The 20,568-nt window shown below is 41.2% G+C and overlaps 1 protein-coding gene and 1 pseudogene across 5 annotated transcripts in view; one reads left to right on the forward strand and one right to left on the reverse strand.

Annotated features, from left to right (window-relative positions):
* The window catches only part of ARHGEF28 (Rho guanine nucleotide exchange factor 28), a 134,607-nt gene that overhangs the window by 47,457 nt on the left and 66,582 nt on the right, over positions 1-20,568 (forward strand). For all 4 annotated transcript variants that reach the window (XM_081881169.1, XM_081881166.1, XM_081881168.1 and 1 more), the window contains exons 6-9: positions 1,313-1,493; positions 4,736-4,808; positions 9,992-10,044; positions 11,430-11,478. In XM_081881169.1, the coding sequence (XP_081737295.1) occupies positions 1,313-1,493; positions 4,736-4,808; positions 9,992-10,044; positions 11,430-11,478 (356 nt within the window). The remainder of the gene's footprint in view (positions 1-1,312; positions 1,494-4,735; positions 4,809-9,991; positions 10,045-11,429; positions 11,479-20,568) is intronic.
* The window catches only part of LOC309352632 (craniofacial development protein 2 pseudogene), a 244,138-nt pseudogene that overhangs the window by 8,571 nt on the left and 214,999 nt on the right, over positions 1-20,568 (reverse strand). The window lies entirely within an intron of this gene.

The following is a 20,568-nucleotide window of genomic DNA, read 5'->3' on the forward strand; positions in this document are numbered from 1 at the left end:
TCCCATCCTATTCACATTAGGAAACAGGGCAGACAAAGGGGGTGTCAAAGGAGAGGCAGATGAGGTTAATTTTAGGTTAATCCCCTAGCAAATGTGCTTGATTTGCACTTAATTTATTTTCACATGTTCCTACAGAAAATTTAGAGTTTTTATGGACACTTTCTCACCATGATACGTGGATAAATGGATTGGATTTTTAAATTTCATTATCAGCTCTTAGCATCTGATGAAGTAGACCAGGCATAGGCAAACTCCAGCCCTCCAGATGTTTGGGACTACAATTCCCATCATCCCTGACCACTGGTCCTGTTAGCTAGGGATGATGGGAATTGTAGTCCCAAACATCTGGAGGGCCAGAGTTTGCCTATGCCTGAAGTAGACTCTAGTCTATAAATGTTTATGCCGATTTGACATTTCTTAGCCTTTAAGGTGCTATTAGGACCCTTTCATTTTATTGCAGCAGATTAGCATGATGTTTGCTAGCCTCTCTCACAATCTCACCCTACTGACTACTCAGTTATTACACAGCTCTTTTTGTCACTTTATGTTGCCTCCTTCCATTTCTATCCAGTCCTCTCAGCTGTTCACAAAAAACATTGGGACAGAATAGTTTTTAGGCTCCACGCAATGTATTGCTGCTGATTTGGTCTGCCACATATTTGCCTCTGTCCATTGGTAAATCGTCACATGACACTGTTAGGAAATATATACAAAACACACACGTACAAAAACAAGAAAAGTAATTTAGTTGCTCCCCCCCCCATTCTTTCAACAACATTGCTCTTTTATTTCTGGCTTTGCACAGTACACAGTTTGTATGAGTCGTTATCCATACTTTTATTTGCATGAGAAAATGACTTAATTCTGTTATCACACATGTTGTTATGAATGTCTCACTTGTTTGGAACATTCAAACAATGCTGTATTCCCTCGAGACTCTCTGTTGTGCACTGCAATATGCTAATAAGCCTCCTGGCTGCCAGTTCAGCTTGATTGCTGTAAATGGCAATGTTCATGTGAAAGTGAGCTGCGTCTTCTCACAAATAATAGAGAAAACCAGGCGTCAAACCTCCTATTATTTTATTCTGTTAGGGTAAAGGTCAGTTTGTGGGTTCATGGGGAAAGGTTTCCTGGAAAAACAGTGCTCGCTGTGGTTCCTTCATGCTATTTTGGCCTGAGATTTTTTGCCATGAATAGGTTAGGCACTGAAAAGGTGGAAGCCACGGAGAGTGAGGAGTTTCGTGCCTTTTGCATTACATGCTTCCTGAGCTTTGCACTCGTTCTTTTAATCTACTGAATGTGTTGTTTTCAGGAGGCAGCCCAGCCACCCATCTGAGATTTCTAAAGTGGAGCTTGGTGAGACTGCTCTCCTACAATTTGCTCATTCATCAGGAACTCTGACACTGACACTTAACCGCGCGTCGGACCATTTGCTAGAATCTGATGTTCAGCTCTTCAGGAAATATTTATGGGATAGAGCTTTTCTGCACAAGGTAAGTGCCAAAACAGCAGTACAGAGAAGTGTGTTTTTCTTTTCGTAGAATTTTTAAAGATTTGTTTATTCACATACGGTAGTTGAATTGCTCTTCCTTAGGTAACGGAGTGGTAGGAATTAGCTCCTGTGATTTTTTTGCACAGAGTGCTGCAGGGAACTAGGCAAAGAGACAGATTCCTTGCTGGTTTCTTCTTTGACCCAGAGACAACAGCGGTGGAGACTTCCATACCAGCTGTTATGTTAGACTTCCTAAAAATTTGTTGACTTTTTTGGCCTTAAACTGCCAGTAGCACTTATTGCAGAGGGAAGAAAGAGCAAATTTCTGGATGTTTGTCAGTCTCCACTCCTTCTCCATGCAAACCTGGGAGAGGGAAAGCAATAACAAGCAAGCATTTCTTAGCTTGTTACATGGGTGCTCATTGAGAGGCTTTTGCGACACATCCTAGGCAAGTAAACAAATGGTAATTCACGAGACTGTAGCCCAGTGCTTGCTTAACTTTGCAACATTTTAATTGTCATATAAAATACATTAAAAACAATTGGCCTCTGTGATTTCTTGGGTTGTTGTTTTTTTGTGGCTGTTCAGAAAATTGTATCCTAAAATGATTGCAATGTATCCTCAAATCAGAATACTATAGATGAGATTTCTGTTGTAGTCAGGTACAGTGACTTAACTGTGTGTTCTCCCTTCCTCTTGTCCCTTAGATGAGGGGAAACCCTGTTTGTTGACTTGGGTCATGAGATGTGTTAACTAGCTAAGTTACAAACATGTATGTGTGGAGCCTGAATTCAATGGCCAGGGTTCAAAAGATCACTCATGATTAATCTATTGCATAAAAGCCATAGAAAATTAATTCCCAGAGAAGTAGGTGATACTTAGGTATAAATCCTATTGATTCCAGTTGAGAGCCTGATTTTCCCTGGACTACCATATCTATCTACACTTGCACAGATCTTTCCAATTGGAACAGAAATGAAAAGCAATAAACATTTCATAATAAACAGTTCAATGAAAATAGGCTAGATGCAGAATTTTTCTTGGGTACTGTGGTAAATATTGAAACAGCTATTGACAGAGAGTATAATTGCAGCATAGCTGAAAATGTTGCTAATGGAAGGCTGAGAAGTTGGTATGCAAATTAAATAAAGCACTCTTGCCCCTCATGTAGGTAAAGTAGGTAAAGTACTTTGTGTAGCATGCATATTTTAAGAAAAAGAGCTACACTATGCCTAAGCCAGCAATATGACTTCTACAATACAGTTCAAGAAAATTAGTAGGAAATGTCTGACTGAGTCCATAGTACAAAGAATAAACAGGATGTCCTGGGCAGACAAGCAGCAAAGGCTGCTCAGAATTTGGAAGAGAGAGATGGTAAATAAACACTCATTTGGCTGCCTAAGTTTAAGAGTGCCCCTGAGAAAAAGCTGGCAGGAGAATCGGGTGAAAATGGTTTTGGGATAGAATAGGCAAAGAGGATAGGACATGAATGGGGAAATTGTAGCTCTCCAGATCTTGCTGGAATACAGTTCTAATTATCCTTGAATATTGGCTATATCAGAGATATTTGGAGAACAATGCCATGTAATATTGATTGATTGATTGATTGATTGTATGTGTTACCTCCTCTTCATTGCCATAGGCAATCTCAGAGGGAGGAGTGTACCAGATCCAAGCGATCTGAATCTACCCTGATTTCCAGCAAAGTACTTGTCTCAAACAAAGCATTTTTAGCATTCCCAAATTAAGTTTCTCCCATCTTCCCAAACATTACCAATTTTAAAAATAAGAGTAATGTGATGAGTGGCCCGGACATCCCCTGAACTATGCCAAATGAGGCCTCCTTTTAAGTAAGCAAGATCTGGGGCAACACACTTTCTCCTTTTTGCTCCTTGGAGTGAAGATGCCTGGAAAGGCTTCAAAGAGAGAGAGGCTGTTTTCAGGGCTTTATATGTAACTATGGGTCGCTGCTTCCCTCGGTTTTGAATAGAGCGCCAGTTGTGCTTTCATCCTTTTTCCTCCTCAGCTTGTAAATAAACAGATTTACACAGAAATCCTGATGAAGAGTCCAGTCTTTCCAGCCAAAAGGCAAAGCTGCTACCCAAAGGCATTAACTTTCCATCCCTCAAGGATGGAGAGACCAATGGCCTTTTGCTGGCTAATGGACAAGGGCCAATACTGCTGTTGTACAAACTTCTTAACTGATTAAATTCATATCCATTCCTATGATATGAATGGGTTAATTAATTTGTGGGGCTCCTGGCGAAGCCATAGAGAACTAACAAAATTTGCAGCATCCTTGTAAAATTACTTACTTGCATTCTTTGGGGGGATGTTTTAAGATACTTATTTATTTATATATTTAAATTTGAAGTATATCAAAATAGGAGCTGGAATCATATTGGCACAGCTTGTCTTTTTAACTATTGCAGTCTGGCTATCATTACATGCAGTTCTCATAACATGACATTTGGCCACAGGTGAATGGCTATAGCTCAGTGTCAGAGTATCTGCTTTTCGTGTAGAAGGTTCCAGTTCAGTTCCTGGCATCTTCCAGTAGGGCTAGGAAGGATTTCCTGTCCGGAGCCCTGGAGATGCACTGCCAATCACTGTAGTCAATACTAGTCGGACTGTCAGTCTGACTCTGTAAAAGGCAGCTTCCTGTGTGAGTTCTTTTTGCTCTTAACTTCAGTGAGGTTGCTGTATCCTGGGCCTTCAGACCATGGCCATGACCTTCTGGAGCATGTTAAAAGTATTATTCTCTGAGTTTGCTTTGCGTATGTGATATTGGAGATACAGTGGTACCTCAGGTTACATACGCTTCAGGTTACATACGCTTCAGGTTAGAGACCCTGCTAACCCAAAAATAGTACCTTGGGTGAAGAACTTTGCTTCAGGATGAGAACAGAAATTGTGCTCCGGCGGCGCAGCAGCAGCGGGAGGCCCCATTAGCTAAAGTGGTGCTTCAGGTTAAGAACAGTTTCAGGTTAAGAACGGACTTCCGGAACGAGTTAAGTACTTAACCTGAGGTACCACTGTAGTTTGTTTTATCTAAAATTTATATAGTATGCATACACACAATATGTTTTGTTTTGTCTTGTTTCCTGTGCTTTTAAGATTTTATGGTATCTTAATGACATTTTGCTGTTACCCATCCTGAGGTCTTCGGATTAAAGGTGGGATGTGCATCTCTAAATAAATAAATAACAAGATGGTTATTTGTTTTTTATTTTATTTTAAAGAATCTTCCTCCAAAGCAAGCTGAGACCTTGAAAAGAGTGCAGATGCCTTGCAATTCTACAGCTTCTGAAGAAGGTACGGGTTTTCTGTCCTTACTGCGGCATTTTCGCGAATTAGGTGTGTAAAATACATTGAAATAATTTTTGTTTCACGTGCAGCCAGAAAACTGTTCAGTACATAGGCAATGTGGGGTGAAAGCAATCTCATGAGTAAATGTCAAGGTGCTTGCTGTTGAGCTGAATAGCCTTTAATAATTTGACTGCAGGATGGTTACAAGGAAGAAAGGAGAACAGCGTTATAAAGCACTTTATTTATAGAAAAGATTTAAAAAGTCATTAAAATATACATTCTATTGAGAAAATTAATTTTCCTGAAGCTGACCAGGTCTTGAACGCTGTGATATAACTGATAAGATTTGTTAACTATGACCCAGTCCCAGTAGAGGGGACCAACATACACTAATAGGTGTCTGAGCACAGATCATCCTAGTATATGAGAAAAAAAAAAGCTGTGGGACAGAGAGCAGGAGGAGAATCTCCGGCAGTTTGGCTTGGATTGGCTGCTCTCTTCTCAAACCAAAAATTGCATTTCTCATGCTGCATTTGTGGAACTGAATCTCCTGTATGCATGGAGAGAGAATTTCACACACATACGTTCTTCCCCTTTCCCCTGATAGAGAAGGGGTGAGGGGTTTTGATGCGCCTTAGTGATTCCTATATTTATTTATTAATTAAAATACTTGTATACACCACAATTTCATAAAAACTACCAAAGCAGTTTGCAACAATATATAAACCCACACAGTGCTTTCTTTTGGTAAAAATAAAAATGAGGTGCTGGTACTTGTACGTTACTAAAAGTGTTGTAGGTGCCAGCACAAAATGGCTGCCATGGGCAGCAAAGGAAGAGGTGCTGGTGCTCTGTGCTAGGGAGAACTGTCATAAAAAAATGGCCCTCATACATATATACATAACTGTTAAGTTGTGGGTGAACATATCAGACGACACAGCAATTCTTCAAACAGCTCTTGTTTATTCAGAGGCCAGAACAGAACTGAGCTGAAGGGCTCAGTCAGCCAGCTTATATAGAGCTCCAGTACCACATTACTGTAGCAACTTTCTAAAACTATCCAAAACAAAACAAATTCCTTCCAGTAGCACCTTAAAGACCAACTAAGTCAGTTCTTGGTATGAGCTTTCGTGTGCATGCACACTTCTTCAGATACACACTTCAGATACACACTTCAGAGTGTATCTGAAGAAGTGTGCATGCACACGTAAGCTCATACCAAGAACTGACTTAGTTGGTCTTTAAGGTGCTACTGGAAGGAATTTGTTTTGTTTTGACTATGGCAGACCAACACGGCTACCTATCTGTAACTAAAACTATCCAATCACTGAACGTCACTTTCAATCCTTCATTTGCATGACTATCTACAGTATCCCCCTGCTGGCCCAGGGTGAGAACTTCAGTACATAACAATAACAGTAAAAACCACAGAAAAAGCGACCACAGAATATGAGCCTGTTGGCAAAGAAAAGTTTTTGGCAAATGTTTAAAGGTGATGGTAGAAGATGCCCACTGAACTAAAGGCTTGGTTTTATGTTGATGTCAAATGAAGCTCACCAACTTGAGGGACAACCAGGGACACTCAAACGGAGCTGGGATATAAGGGACAGATTTTTGGATAAGGCAAATGGGCTCTGCTCTACACAGAAATCTGTAGATGTTATACCCTTGAATGAAGTGTGACGGTAGTTAGGATCTAAAATTTTGACTCTGTATACTAGCTATCTGTAAATTCTTCAAAAATGCCAGAAGAGGGCAGAATTCCACTGATGCTATTTCAGTGTACTGTAATATATATATATATATATATATATATATATATATATATATATATATATGGCTTTTCCAGGGAGCTTTGATAAAGAAGTTTTTGCCTCTCTAATTTTGAGGGCATATTTGTAATTTCGTGATATTCACTCCTATCACTTCGAAACTCAATTTTCACAAAGCAGGACTGATTCCATCAAGATTCTGGGTGTTTGCTGCATTGTCATACATCAGAGTTTTTGTAGACTGATACCAACAAAATATTATAATGTAGAAACCAAGAGGGGAAAATAATTCATAGCTATTCATTTTTCATCCTTTGCATAGGAATCTTCTTCACTTTACATTCCTTTAATGCAGCAGGAAAAAATTATAGGACATATAAAGATCAGCCTGCGGATACAGACACAACACATGTTACTCAGAAGCACTGAGGCCTCACAGTGGGACTTACTGTATTTTTCGCCCTATAGGACGCACTTTCCCCCCTCCAAAAATGAAGGGGAATGTGTGTGCGTCCTATGGGGCGAATGCAGGCTTTCGCTGAAGCCTGGAGAGCGAGAGGGGTCGGTGCGCACCGACCCCTCTCGCTCTCCAGGCTTCGTGGACCTCTCCGCAAGCAGCGGGAGCCCGGCGCTGGGCTCCCGCTGCTTGCGGAGAGTTGCCTGCATGCTGAAGCCTGCCTGCGCTGAGCTCAGTGCGTCCAGGCTTTGCGCACCTCTCAGCAAGCAGCGGGAGCCAGCGCTAGGCTCCCACGGCTTGCAGAGAGCTGCCTGTTTGGGGACTGGGGTCGGGGGAAGCTCGGGCTTCCCCCACCCCAGCCCCGCGCCTGGGGAAAAAATAATTTCCCCCCTTTATTTCCCCCCCCCAAAAAACTAGGTGCACCTTATGGGACGGTGCGTCCTATAGGGCGAAAAATACAGTAAATTTACTTGGGTTAAATGTCTATAGAAGGGCAGCTTTAGATGTTCTAACTAGAGATGGTCCTTCATTTGGTTTCATAAAGGAACTCTTTATGAGATGTGAAGCATTATTGCAGAGAGTCAGTATAAGTTGTAAAGGAGGCTTGCCTGACGCCTTCGTTGCATATCTTTAGGCACCAGGTGAATACGTTTCTCTATATCCAGGCCTTTGACTGATTAACATTCTATGGCCTTTTAAATATGTTTGGGGGGTGTTATTGTTTTGTTTTGTTGTTTTGTTTTTGTTTTGTTATGTATTTTGTGTTCTCATTTTGTATTATGTTGTGAACCACCCTGTGATATTCAGATGAAAGACGGTATTCAAATTTCAATGATGATGACAACAACATTGCAGGGGTGGGGAACCTGTATGGTCAATGGTTAGTGATTGTGGGATGTTGTCCAGCAACATCTGGAAGGCTTCAAGGTCACCATTTCTGTGTTGGTTGTTTCTTTCTTTGCTTAGCAATTTCCCCCCTTTATTATGAGAGTGAATCTCCCATAACTCAATCACATCAAAAATGAGTGAGGCTGAAATTCCAGTCATACACTGTTAATTAGCAAAACACTCTGTTTGCTAAATGAGTCCTTTAAGGGAGAGGAAATCTACGACAAATAGCAATTTGGTTTAGAATTTAGTCCTCAGGAAAGTATTTAAAAGAACTTAGTAAACCATCTCTTTAGCATTTTCTTTTTTGTCTGCAAGCACTCTTTATCTCATTTTATCCACTGTTTGTGGCACTTGTATATTACTGTGTCAGACTCTTGCAGTCCCCCGCCCCCGTCTAGAATATCCACCAACTAGATATAAAAGAAAAAGAATAAAAAGCTTGTTAATGCTCAGAAGCATTTCAGCATTGCCCTCTGTTGCACTTCCAGCAATTTGTCACTAGCAATTCATTTTGGTGCTTTTCTTGCATCCTGCCTTAGTCTGCCACCTTCAGGCTTCTGGAGGTGGGAGAGCTAAACTGAATCTGTCAGTGTTTAGGAGGGAAGCCTGAACGTAGAATAAGATAACAAGTGTTCTGTCCACTAGATATGGATGGCAGAGCATTCTGCATGCTAGCTGGGTGTTTCTACATTGTAGAATATGATTGATAGATGTAAATCTTCCTGTAGCAGGACATTACTAAGTGACTGCGGTGCCTTGAGTTCTTGGACACTATAAAAGGGTCTAGTCTTTAGAAATGATGCTATTGGCTGTTGGCTCTGATAAAAACACATTGTAGGGAAAAATTGAATACACTATAATGAATATTTAATTTTGTTGCAAAATCGTAGGCCAGGAAGTTGATGTAAAATGAAGCAGTGTTAAGAATGGAGGTAGCATTCCTCTGAAAAAAGGTATGAGTGCCTTGTTACTGTGGATCAAACAAGGGCTGAAAAATCATACACAGACACTAAAGCACTAAAATGATCACCTGTTTTTATAAAGCAGCACATTTCAGATATTTTTTAGAGCAGCTTTACAGGCAGAACTCCCCCCTCTTCTCCAGGTCTTTGAATTCCCAGCATTTTTCCTTGGATATTGCATAGGAAGTTGCAAAGAATCAGTATGATTCACTTGGGCTTCCTCCCCCTGCCTGCTTTTATATAATATCTGAAAGTGTTGCTAAGAGTATTTTTTTTTTAATGATAGATTTCCATCCCATGAAACAAGAGAAGTATAATAAAAAACGACTAAAAGAAAAAATATTTGTTTGTTTAATAAAATGTATATACCACTTGATTGTAAATAGTGGTTTAAAAAAACCCCCACCAAACATTAAACAAGGTATCAGCGAAGTTTATTCATTTATTTTTAAAAACATTTATTTTACCTACTCACATAGGTTGTAGGGTGAACAGGAGATTACACAAAATGTGCTTAGGCACAGAATATTCATGTCTCTCTTTCATAATGCTGGCACTGTCTGTGGCTGGAGGAAAATGAATTAAATATGGATTTGGTGCAGTATGTCCTTCCTTCAGAGTTTTGAAAAGGAGCCAGGAAACAAAATAATACTGTAGTCACAATTGTTCCCTGTAGTCAAAGAGAAAGAGTTAGCTTTTAAAATGCATGAAATTGCCTTCCCTTTTCCCCCCCTTCAATAATAAAATCAGGATCCCATGTGTATTATAAAATGCCTGTGGCAGTCTGTGCAGTTCGACAAGTACATATTAATCCATAAGGCTAGTTTAGGGTTCAGCATGTATTTTCACAGCACGCCCCTTTAAAGGAAAAAAGAGAGCTTGTTTACAATCAGCCCATTAAAACAGCACAACAGCTTGTTGAAGAAATGTCTAGTATTTCAACCACAGGCATGCTACTTTGGGAGCCGTGCTTATATCGTAAAAGAACATTGTTAGGTCTATGTATATCCTTCTATTTCTCACTTTCATTGTGTTTGGGGGGTGGAATCAACTTCCGCAATTGGCAACCACCAAATCCTAATGGAAGAACGGATTCTCTTTAAACAGATCCCATGGACTTTGTTTCTGAAGAGCCAGCTTTCAAAAATGAAGATTCAATGGTACAGTTCTATTATCATTTTATGAATGGCTAAATCCACGGAGGTTCTTCTACAGCACCTTCCAGGATTGAAAATGAAGTTGGCTTATGCCTTCCAAACAGCAGTTCTTTCTATTCTTCTTCCAAGAGAAATATCTAAGCTGCCTGAGTAATTTCAACATTCAGCCAGACAGTATGGTTTGCTATGGGGGAAGAAGTAATTTTATTTTTATTTTTTGCCTGGGATACAAAGCTACGATAATTGTGACCAGTCATATTTTAGTTGGGCATATATGCTGCAGGAATAGCCTCTGAGAACTAGGGGCTTTTATGACTGCAGCTCTGTTCTGCAGAGACTTCTATTTATCTTGTTGTGACATAAAGTCGATGGCAATAATTTACTATGTCCAAAATCAAACGTGTTGTCTTACTGATGATGAATGCAGTTAACTCTGCTTTGTGGGAGAACTAATGAAACACAACCATCTTATTCCATGCGTCTTAGAATACGTGTCTCTGTGGAGCTGCTTTGTATTTAGTTGGACCCCCCTCAATGGCACTCCTTTGTCTTGAAGCTCAACATATTTCCCTGTTACCTGTGATCCTTTTTCTGCTGGTGATTGCATTGCAAACAACATGTTTTGTCACTCAGCTCTAGTCCTTTATTTTCTGTAAGAGTGCCTTGCCTTCAGTGGTGGCTGGTGGGGCAGAAGGCAGGGAGCCCAGACGGTAGATTGAGCCAGAGCCAATGGCAGGTTGAGCCAATTAATTCTAGTTCCATCTTCCATCCTCTTCCTTGCTGAGTTCTACAGCTTGCATTTATGGTCATTTGATGGTTGCCCCTAGTTAACCAGAACAGATATCTCCAGCAGGCCTAACTATGGGCTGGATTCTGGCCAATGTGTTTGCATCTGACATGGGAGTGAGTGGTTCATAGGAGAGCTCCCATGTCTTTAAATAACACTGGGGAATGAATTAGACTACACAGGGAGCAGATGGCTCTGATGTTCTGTGGTCTGCTTTGATTTTGTTTTCTTTTTGAAAGTAAATTATAGGTTGTTCGCCTAAAAGCTTTGGGCTGCGTTTTTTCTTTATCTGATGCCTATAAAAGAAAAGAGCTGGTCAATGTCAACCCCCCCCCCCCAGTGACAGCCCCCTGCATTATTTGAAATAAAAAAATCCCAATGGCCCAGAATAATGGTTGAAGCCCTGATTTTTGCTGTTTGGGAAAATTAGGAGCTTACTAAGACAGACAATCGTCTTTTATTCTTTGTGGGTGGTTTTGCATGACATTAAAAAACAACAACAATGAGTGTTTTTGAAATACAGTGAGTGTTTTTTGAAAAACACATTGCATTCTGAAATTTTCCAAGCTGGAACAAAATCTATTTCCCATTTGTTTTGTAGTTTTACAAAGATCATGTGATTCAGCCAAGTGAAAATGAAGATGATTTAGGTAAGGAACAGCTGTGTTTTTTCAGTCCCCGTCCGCCCAATGCCTTATAATCTTCTGGTTATCACTCTCTCTGGTGACAAGGAGTTGCAGGTTTGGAGATGCACTACAGAGACCTGCCTCCCTTCTCTGTCTCTCTCCCACTTTTTTCAGCCGCCTTTAAAGGACCAGTACCTTGCTGTATGTTTCTGGGCTGACCACCAGGGGGAAGGTGTTGTGTCTCCGGGCCTCTTCATGTTCCGACTTCCAGCCTCCATTGTTTTCTTTCCTGGTTCAAAGTGGAGGCCAGCTCTGTCCTCAGCTCTGCTTGCAAGACAGAAATCATATGGGAAATAAGGTGCTCGAACAGAGCATGAGCTGAATGCCTCCTTATGGATGCTAATTAGTAGTTCTGTGCAATCTCACATTTAAGCATGTAAGATTAGACCATTGTTGTTGTTTTTTGTTTAAGCTATTTTCAGTCACAAGAGACCAGTGTGGTATTAAGCAACATATTAATGGCTCATTTCAAATATTAACATAAATGCTCGTTTACATATTTTTCAGTTTTGAGAGATCAGATTCATTGAAGGTATAATATATTTGCAAATTTGTGTCTCCTTCTGAGGCGGATTGGGAAGGTTTCTCTGCCTGCAGAAGCCTTGCCTGCTGGGGTTGCATGGCAATGGCAGCAGGGGGGGGTGGGGGCATCTGAGGGTGCACTGCTCCTCAGGATTCTACCACCTAAGGCGGATGCTTCAGTCCACCTCATGGGCAGGCCGGCCATGGTAAGGCCTGACACAGAGGGGAAGAGTTGTCTCCTAACACCTCTCCATCCCTGAACTCATCTGGTGCAAGCAGCGCAGAAGGCAGTGTGTAGAAGTTCTTAAAAGTAACTGAGCTGTTGCAAAGGAGTAGGGCCTGGTGATGGTTTATTTGTAATGGAAAATATGCCGCACATCTTTTAAACTGAGTTGTTCCTTAATAAAAGATGAATGCTGCAGTATTATCACACCAAATAGCTTGACGTTTTTTTAAAAAAAACAATATTGTTTTGGGTTTCTTTCTTTCTTTGGGCATTGTTATATAAATAAGCATAATTGTTTTGGCAAGCAAAGAGCACAGCGGGTGACAGGACTGGGGGGGGGGGAATGGAAAGATGACAATAATCAGGGGAAAGGAATGAGGAAAATGAGAGATAATGGCATCAGGGGAATGTCCAGAGAGAAAGGAACAAGAGAAATAAATAAACTAGGGAGGGATAGGACAAAGTATCTGCATCTATGTCATAAAATTAATATTACAAGTCAAGTTATTATAAATTGTAAAGCAGATAAGGCTCTCCTCTTCTTCTGCATCACTGTCTCACTTAACAGAACATCTTTTGATTAGAAGGAATTAGAAAGAATATTAGGAATTGAAGGCATCTTTTGAAAAGCTTGTCGAGATCTCTTCCATTGGATTAACAGTCTGCTGTTATGACCTTCCGTCGCAGACAACAGCAAGACTTTTCTGCCAAAAGGAAACTCTTTATACAAGGAGGGCACTATTCATTTATACAAATGCAAGAAGCCCCTTTTGTTTTACTTCAGGTCCTTTATTTTAAGGGTTGTTTTCCTCCTATGTAGGGATCTGGAATAAGACACAATTTTTCAAAAAATGGCCTCAGGCAGCAAAAGATCTTGAGCTAGCTCTCCAAAACGGAGACACTCTCATGATCTCTGATTGTTGCAGCGACATCACTGCCTGTAGTCTGTTGCCACATTGTTATGCCATTACACAATGCAGGAAGTTATGTTCTGTAAAGAATCAAGTTATAAATGTACAATTGTTTTAGCGACATATCTTTGCTTTTACTCATATATGGAAAGTTGTAGCTCAGTGGTAGAAAAATCTGCTTTGCACACAGAAGGCCCTAGATTCAATCCCAGGTGTCTCCAGGCACGACTGGAAACGTCCCCCTTCTGATACCCTGAAGAGCCACTGCCAATCAGGGTAGATCAGAGGTGAGCAACATCCAGCCTCTGGGCCAACCTTGACTCGCCAGGGAGTCAAAATAGGCCTGTGGGGCCATTTTTTCCAAACCGCTCCCACTTGCCCATCCATTGATGTCACCTGTGACACCAGCTGATGTGTAGGAGGATAAAGTTAATTCCGGCATCAGCTGTACACCCCTTTTTCTCACCAAGGAACAGGCATGCGCAGCCAAGGCAGCAAGATTACACTCCCATGCATCAGCGGAGGAGAAGGGCTTAAACCTTGCTCAGTTCAGCAGGATTCCATGCAAACCCCTTCATGATTGTTGCAAATCCATAACTACAGAATAAGATGGTATCTTGTGTGGGGCCTTTTTTGTGAGGGCTTTGCAGAGACTGAGGGAAAAGAGAAGACGTTAATTTCTGATTTAATTCACTGAAATGAGCAAAGTGTGAATATTGCTCTTAATTGATGTATTAGGAAACTTTCTTCCATTGTATTTTTTAACCTATAACGTATAGGTGAGATTTTTCTGTTCTGTGGGTCCATTATACATTGAATTGCATTGATCTCTTCATCAGAATTGCTTCCTGCCATGAATAGTTCTGTGTAGGATAGGCCATGTTGCTCAGTGTTGACTACTCTTCCTTGCACATATGTGGCTCTTTGATCCTAACCACTGAGCCTCTTGGGCTTGCCAATCGGAAAGTTGGTGGTTCGAATCTCTGCAACGGGATGAGCGCCCGTTGCTCTGTCCCAGCTCCTGCCAACCCAGCAGTTCAAAAGCACGTCAAAGTGCAAGTAGATAAATAATTACTGCTGCAGCGGAAAGGTAAACGGCATTTCTGTGCACTCTGGTTTCCGTCACTGTGTTCCGTTGCACCAGAAGCTGTTTAGTCATACTGGCCACATGACCTGGAAACCTGTCTGTGGACAAACACCAGCTCTCTTGGCCTGAAGCGAGATGAGTGCCACGGTCACCTTTGACTGGACTTAACTGTCCAGGAGCCCTTTACTTTACCGTTCTTCCTTGCAGCGACTCTTCAGTATCTTTCACACCAGCTGCATCTTAGAAATGGCAAGGCTTGACCCGGGGACCTCTGCATGCAAAGTTCATGCTTTGCCACTGAGTTGTGGTCAGTGCTTCTTTGGTGTGTGCTTTCTGAAGCCCAGATTACATGTGAGGTGAGATGATGATACATTGAACTGCATCCATTTAGAACTGAGATAGCCAGTGAGGTGCCCTGCAGATGTCTCAGACTACAACTCCCATCCACCCCGGCCAGGGTAGCCGATGGCCAATAGCGTTGCATGTGGAGGGAACCATGTTTTCTACCCCTGGTAATAGATTGTGGGTAGGGAATTTTGCTAACACAGTGGCTGAGCAAGAACTCTTTCCCCCGTTGAACTAGTTTAGCTTGCAGAGAGTTGGGTAGCATTCACAAATGGCATTTCTGCAGTATTGGAAAATAGGAAGTTGCCTTATATTGAGTAAGAATATTGATCTACTGTGCAGATGGCTGTGGTATCAGACAGGAGCCTTTCCCAGCCAGGGAATGACCATGGGACATTCTGTATGCAAATCATATGCTCTGTACCACTGAACTATGGCCCTTTCCTAGGAAGATCTAGAGGTCAGAGTTTGGATAGTGGCTTGAATTACTACTAACTTTTATCTAAGTGCTTGAGACTCGGTGTCGTGGAAGATTGCACAGTTGGTTATACGTAACAGTATAATAAGAGCAATATGTTTTTAAAAGAAAAAATGACTGCCCTCTCCCACCCCATCCTAAGGCTGAGGATGTATGCACAATACCTATTTTCAAAGTTGCAAAAGCTTGTTTTAACTGGAAAAACATTAATTTTCCATTTTTTTAAAAAAATAAAATGTGTTAATTGAAGTATCTGGGGGAGCGCACAGTTTTAGATAATAGCAGCCTGGCGTACAGAGTTACATTGTTCAAGTGACCTGGCAGCTGATGTTTTTTATTTTGCTGAGCTCCCTGGCTTGTATTACCGAGGAGGTGAGAGATTCTGCCGACCACAGCTTGCACTCCAGAAGATAAAAAGCACCGAGGCCAAATTTTTGGCATGCTTCATGGTGTGACCAGGGTAGCAGTAGAAAACTTAAAGGATTGTGTCTTTTGAGTTTTTTGGTTTCCTCAGTAATTCTAGTTTAATCGCTCAGCACTCTGAGCTATTCAACAGAATGGCCTGCTGAACTTTGTGAACCTCTGGGGTGGCAATGAAATTTGTGTAAACTCCTGGTTTCAGTACTATATTGTATTTTCTTACCTTTATTTCCTACCCATGATACAAAAAACTAAATCTGCTTCCCTCCTCTTCGAGTAAATCAGTTAATCCGTTTTAAAATGTTATGGGTTTCCCTGTCCCCACTCCACACAGAAGTCCTGTGTCATCCTTACACAAATGAAATACTTGTTTACTTCTCATTTGGTTTGGAAGAGAGTTTTAGGCTGCAGCTCTAACCATGAGCTACTCAGAAATGGGTTACACTGAATTCTGTGAGGCTTACTGCCAGGTAACTGCAGTTAAAACTGCAAACTTAGATAGCTGTGCCTCAGTCCAGATAGTGTGGAAAGTTGTTTTGTAGAACAAGACTGGGAACAGATGGCTGAAAAGGGGGCTTAGAACAGGCCATTTTCATGGTTTCCTTTGGGGTATAGGGGAGAGCTAGCAAGCCAAGAGGAATCTTTATGTGCGTGGCTTATCTTAATGCAGTCAGCTTGCAGTTGGCAAGCAGCAGAGCAAAATAGGCTTGTTGAGCACAGGCTCCTGCTCTGTCTGTGCCAAGAGTCTTTCTGTAGCACATTTAGTTCAATGTATGTTGATACCCCCCTTCCCACATAGAGATGTTGACACCTGCATTGGTGCCATTCTGATTTCATCTTTCGCCTCTCTTACACACTGGTCCTGTTTCAGAGTTATTAATGGAATCGGCTCTGGAGCTTCCAAGTCCTGACATGCTTATATTTTCAAAACAATGAAAACCGTTTTAAAATCCAGAATGTTACAGTGGAGTTTGTGAATCTTATGCTGTACTATATATAAAATAATCAATATGGGGAGTTGGGTTGCAAGAAAGCAAGTTTTGGATTGCAGAGAGACATGAGAAAATGCTCTCTTTTATTGTCTGAAAATTTATGGTTATGCAAGCGTAAACAGAGCTTAAAGAAATTATTTCCAAGAAAAATATTAAGTGGGCACTTTATGTTCTCTCTTTTCTTGGCTTCCTTCAAACCTCAACACTGAAGAAAAGAGAGGTGAGTAAATGATGAAGAAACTGTAGCCATGCACAGTTTGGATTCCCAGAACTTTACTAAAAACAACTTCAGGAGTGTTGCATAAAGAATCCTTTTAGTCAGATAATTCAGTCCACTTCTTTGCCAGGCTTTCATTCCCTCTCTCCTTCCATCACATATGTGAAAATACCCCGAATGAGAATGTATGGGAAATAGATAATCCATAGTTCTGATGATATTGTGAAATAATGGAAATTAGCCTCCTTCCCTCTCAGTCATTCCTTCGTGTCAAGTTCGTAGTTTAGCACTAACCAGGGTTTGCTGCTATGATTAGTGCTTGCCCTCTAAACCAGAATTGTAATCCAGGCTTTGAAATGGGCTTCTAGTTCTAACTTAAGGACAAATGTTAACCATGGTTTGCAGCAAACACTGGTTAGCACTAAGCTGCAAACTGAAGGTGGAGGCACATTTTGAGAGAGGAATTGAAGCTCATTTCAAAACCTTGACTTGGAGGGTCATCTGAACAGAGCCAAAACCTTTATTGTATATAGTAGCTGAGGTATTTCTGTTCATGTTCCCTATCTTTTCTACTTGTTCATATTGTGTTTACCTTTGACTTACTGACTTGTATTAAATATACATAAATTATTCTTTTTAATTGACCTTAACATTTTGAGCTGCACTATTCTAGAGAGCTGGCTGTGCCAGCAAAAAGGCCCACCCACTTAAAAAAAAACTCCATGGGGGGGGTGGAGACTCCCTTGGCCCCTATAGAGCTGGCGCCTATGCAAGGAGGCCAGGACTAGCTAAAACAGCTGAATTAGCTTCATGAGTGGGACCAGCTTGATCCTACATTTTTCACCTCCTTCTGGAAGCAGTTGTTGAATTAGGGTCTAGGATGTTGAATTGGGGTCTAGGGAAATGTTGGAAGCGGTTTTCCTGTTGTTGGAAATATCAAAATGCTCATAATGAGGCTAAAGCTGAAACTACAGGGAACTGGTCTGAACTAGAGACTGGATCGCTTACGCAACTGTGCCCTTAATTCATGCTGAGAATATTATGTAACCGCAGTGGAATATGCCAAGGCTTATTCGCAGGATGTCTAGTTAATCTTGAGTTTGTTGAATAGAATCAGAGAGTGACAATAATTGACGCAGACCTGAAAATCATCTAGTCCACTCTGAAACTCTGCCCCAAGGCACGATCCTCCATGCTGCACATTTAACAACATTGTGCACTTAATTTCCACAGATTTACTGATTTAATATTTAATGCTGTAACCTACCTTCTCACCCTGCCTTCTCAAGGTGTTGTTCAGTAATGGTGCAGCTTATTTTGATAATGCAACCAGCAAGAGAGTGGTGGAAGCAAGGTGCTCTGTGTTTTTAAAAAAAAACTCCTGCCGGGAACAAGAAATTATTTGAGCACAGTATTTGTTAACTTGGACCAGAGTGTTCTTGTCATGATTCCTTTAAAGTAGGAGTGGGGGACCTCCAGCCCACAGACCACACTTGGCTCACCAGTTCTCCATTTGGCCCATGAGACCATTTTCAGGAAGCCAGGCTTATTTGTCCTACACCACAAGTCAGCTGATGGGTGGTTGGAGCATGCCTTGCGGAAGGAGGGGAATCCAGAGCACAGCGCTGAGAGGGAGAGGTGAAATCCCACCCCCGCAGGCCCTCAGAGCACACCCAACATCACTACAAGTAGGAATGAACCTTGTTGAGAAAACCACACTGATTGGACACACAGAATTTATAAAATTCTGGGATTAATAATGGGAACAGTTAACTCCCAACATTTCATTATTAACATCGGCTCTATGCTCCATTTAAGTAGGAAAAGGACTGAATATGATATGTGAGGGCGGGGCGATATATGCTTATGGATTTACAGTGGTGCCTCGCAAGACGAAATTAATCCATTCCGTGAGTCTCTTTGTCTTACGGTTTTTTCGTCTTGCGAAGCACGGCTATTAGCGGCTTAGCGGCTATTAGCGGTTTAGCAGCTTAGCGGCTATTAACGGCTTAGCGGCTTAGCGGCTATTAGCGGCTTAGCGGCTTTAAGAAAAAGGAAACAAACTCGCAAGAACTCGCAAGATGTTTCGTCTTGCGAAGCAAGCCCATAGGGAAATTCGTCTTGCGGAACGACTCAAAAAACGGAAAACTCTTTCGTCTAGCGAGTTTTTCGTCTTGCAAGGCATTCTTCTTGCGGGGCACCACTGTAGTTATAGAAGGTAGACGTAATTATATAATGTAAAATGTAACATGGATTAATTGCTCCCTGCCATCCCTCCCCAAGTATTTACAAATTGCAAGTCAAGTTCAGGAAACTATAAATAAATATTGACCTGGCTAGAAGATCTGAGTAGCTCCTATTACTTCCCTTTGCAAGTAAAGAATATTTTGATGGAGATTGTGTTTACAGGCAAAAAGACAAAAGAGGAAGGGATTGGCAAGTGGTGGTTTTGAACTTGCAGTGGCTGTACTTTGGTGAAACTGGGCCAAGGAGTAGACAACTTTTACAAATAGCTGTGTCAATGGTTGCATGCTCTTTCTGGGATTAGTTAGATTGTGTCGGCTAGAGATGTACTCAAACGAGTGCATATTTTATACAGTACACGTATCATAGACTTAGAGCAAGGCTGAGTTTATATTACAGGAACATTGTTAGAAAGATCAAAGACATAGTGGGGCACAGTATGCAATTAAAACTCTCCAGCAAATCTCTTTGGTTACCTGAAGCCCTATGTTCTGAAAATACATAAAACTCTGAGCAAGTTGCTGATAACAGCACGTATTCTTTTAGCAGTGTATGGGGGGAAGGAGGAAAGTTTTACCTACAATAGAAGAATACTTGTACGGAGTCTGGCAAGCTATGTTAATGAATAAGCTGACCTTTCGGCAAAGCATCCATGGGAAGGAACAAAACCGACGGGATACTCGGTTGATCAGTGGAGACCATTTACTATATACTGCTAGAACCGAATAGTCCCAATGCCAACAAAAATGTTGGAGATGTATTGTCAGTAGGGTACTATTTTTGGTAACAAAGTTTTTTGTTTTGATACATTGTATCTGTTGTTTTGCAATATTTCCTAAAAAAATATGTTTCAATAAAAGATTAATTCTTCCCTGAAGGGAGCAAGGTAGATTATTATTATTATGTTGTTGTTGTTTAGTCGTTTAGTCGTGTCCGACTGTTCATGACCCCATGGACCAGAGCACGCCAGGCACTCCTGTCTTCCACTGCCTCCCACAGTTTGGTCAAACTCATGCTGGTAACTTCGAAGACACTATCCAACCATCTCGTCCTCTGTTGTCCCTTTCTCCTTGTGCCCTCCATCTTTCCCAACATCAGGGTCTTTTCCAGGGAGTCTTCTCTTCTCATGAGGTGGCCAAAGTATTGGAGCCTCAGCTTCACCATCTGTCCTTCCAGTGAGCACTCAGGGCTGATTTCCTTAAGAATGGAGAGGTTTGATCTTCTTGCAGTCCATGGGACTCTCAAGAGTCTCCTCCAGCACCATAATTATTATAGGATTATTAGATTATTGTTATAAGATTATTATAGGATTGGTCAAATTGATGGAGTATAAGGCTACTGCCATGATGGCTGTGCTTTGCCTCCATCGTCAGGTGGCACAGAGAATGGCCTGAAGGTGCATTTAGTGAACCTGTGAAAAACAAGCAGAGTGAACTGAGACAATTAAAACTAAAAAAAATAAATCAATTTTATGTAATAATAACTGTTTTTAACACAGATTTTAATTCCTGGTGCTGCCTTCCAAACCATCTTTTTAACTGTATCTCAATTATTTGATACCAGCGAGTGTTTCACCGATCTGTTAACAATATGCAAGTTGGGGAATCCTTTG

This window comes from Podarcis erhardii (assembly GCF_964252035.2).
Source record: "Podarcis erhardii genome assembly, chromosome: 11".
In the NCBI taxonomy this organism is placed as follows: domain Eukaryota; kingdom Metazoa; phylum Chordata; class Lepidosauria; order Squamata; family Lacertidae; genus Podarcis; species Podarcis erhardii.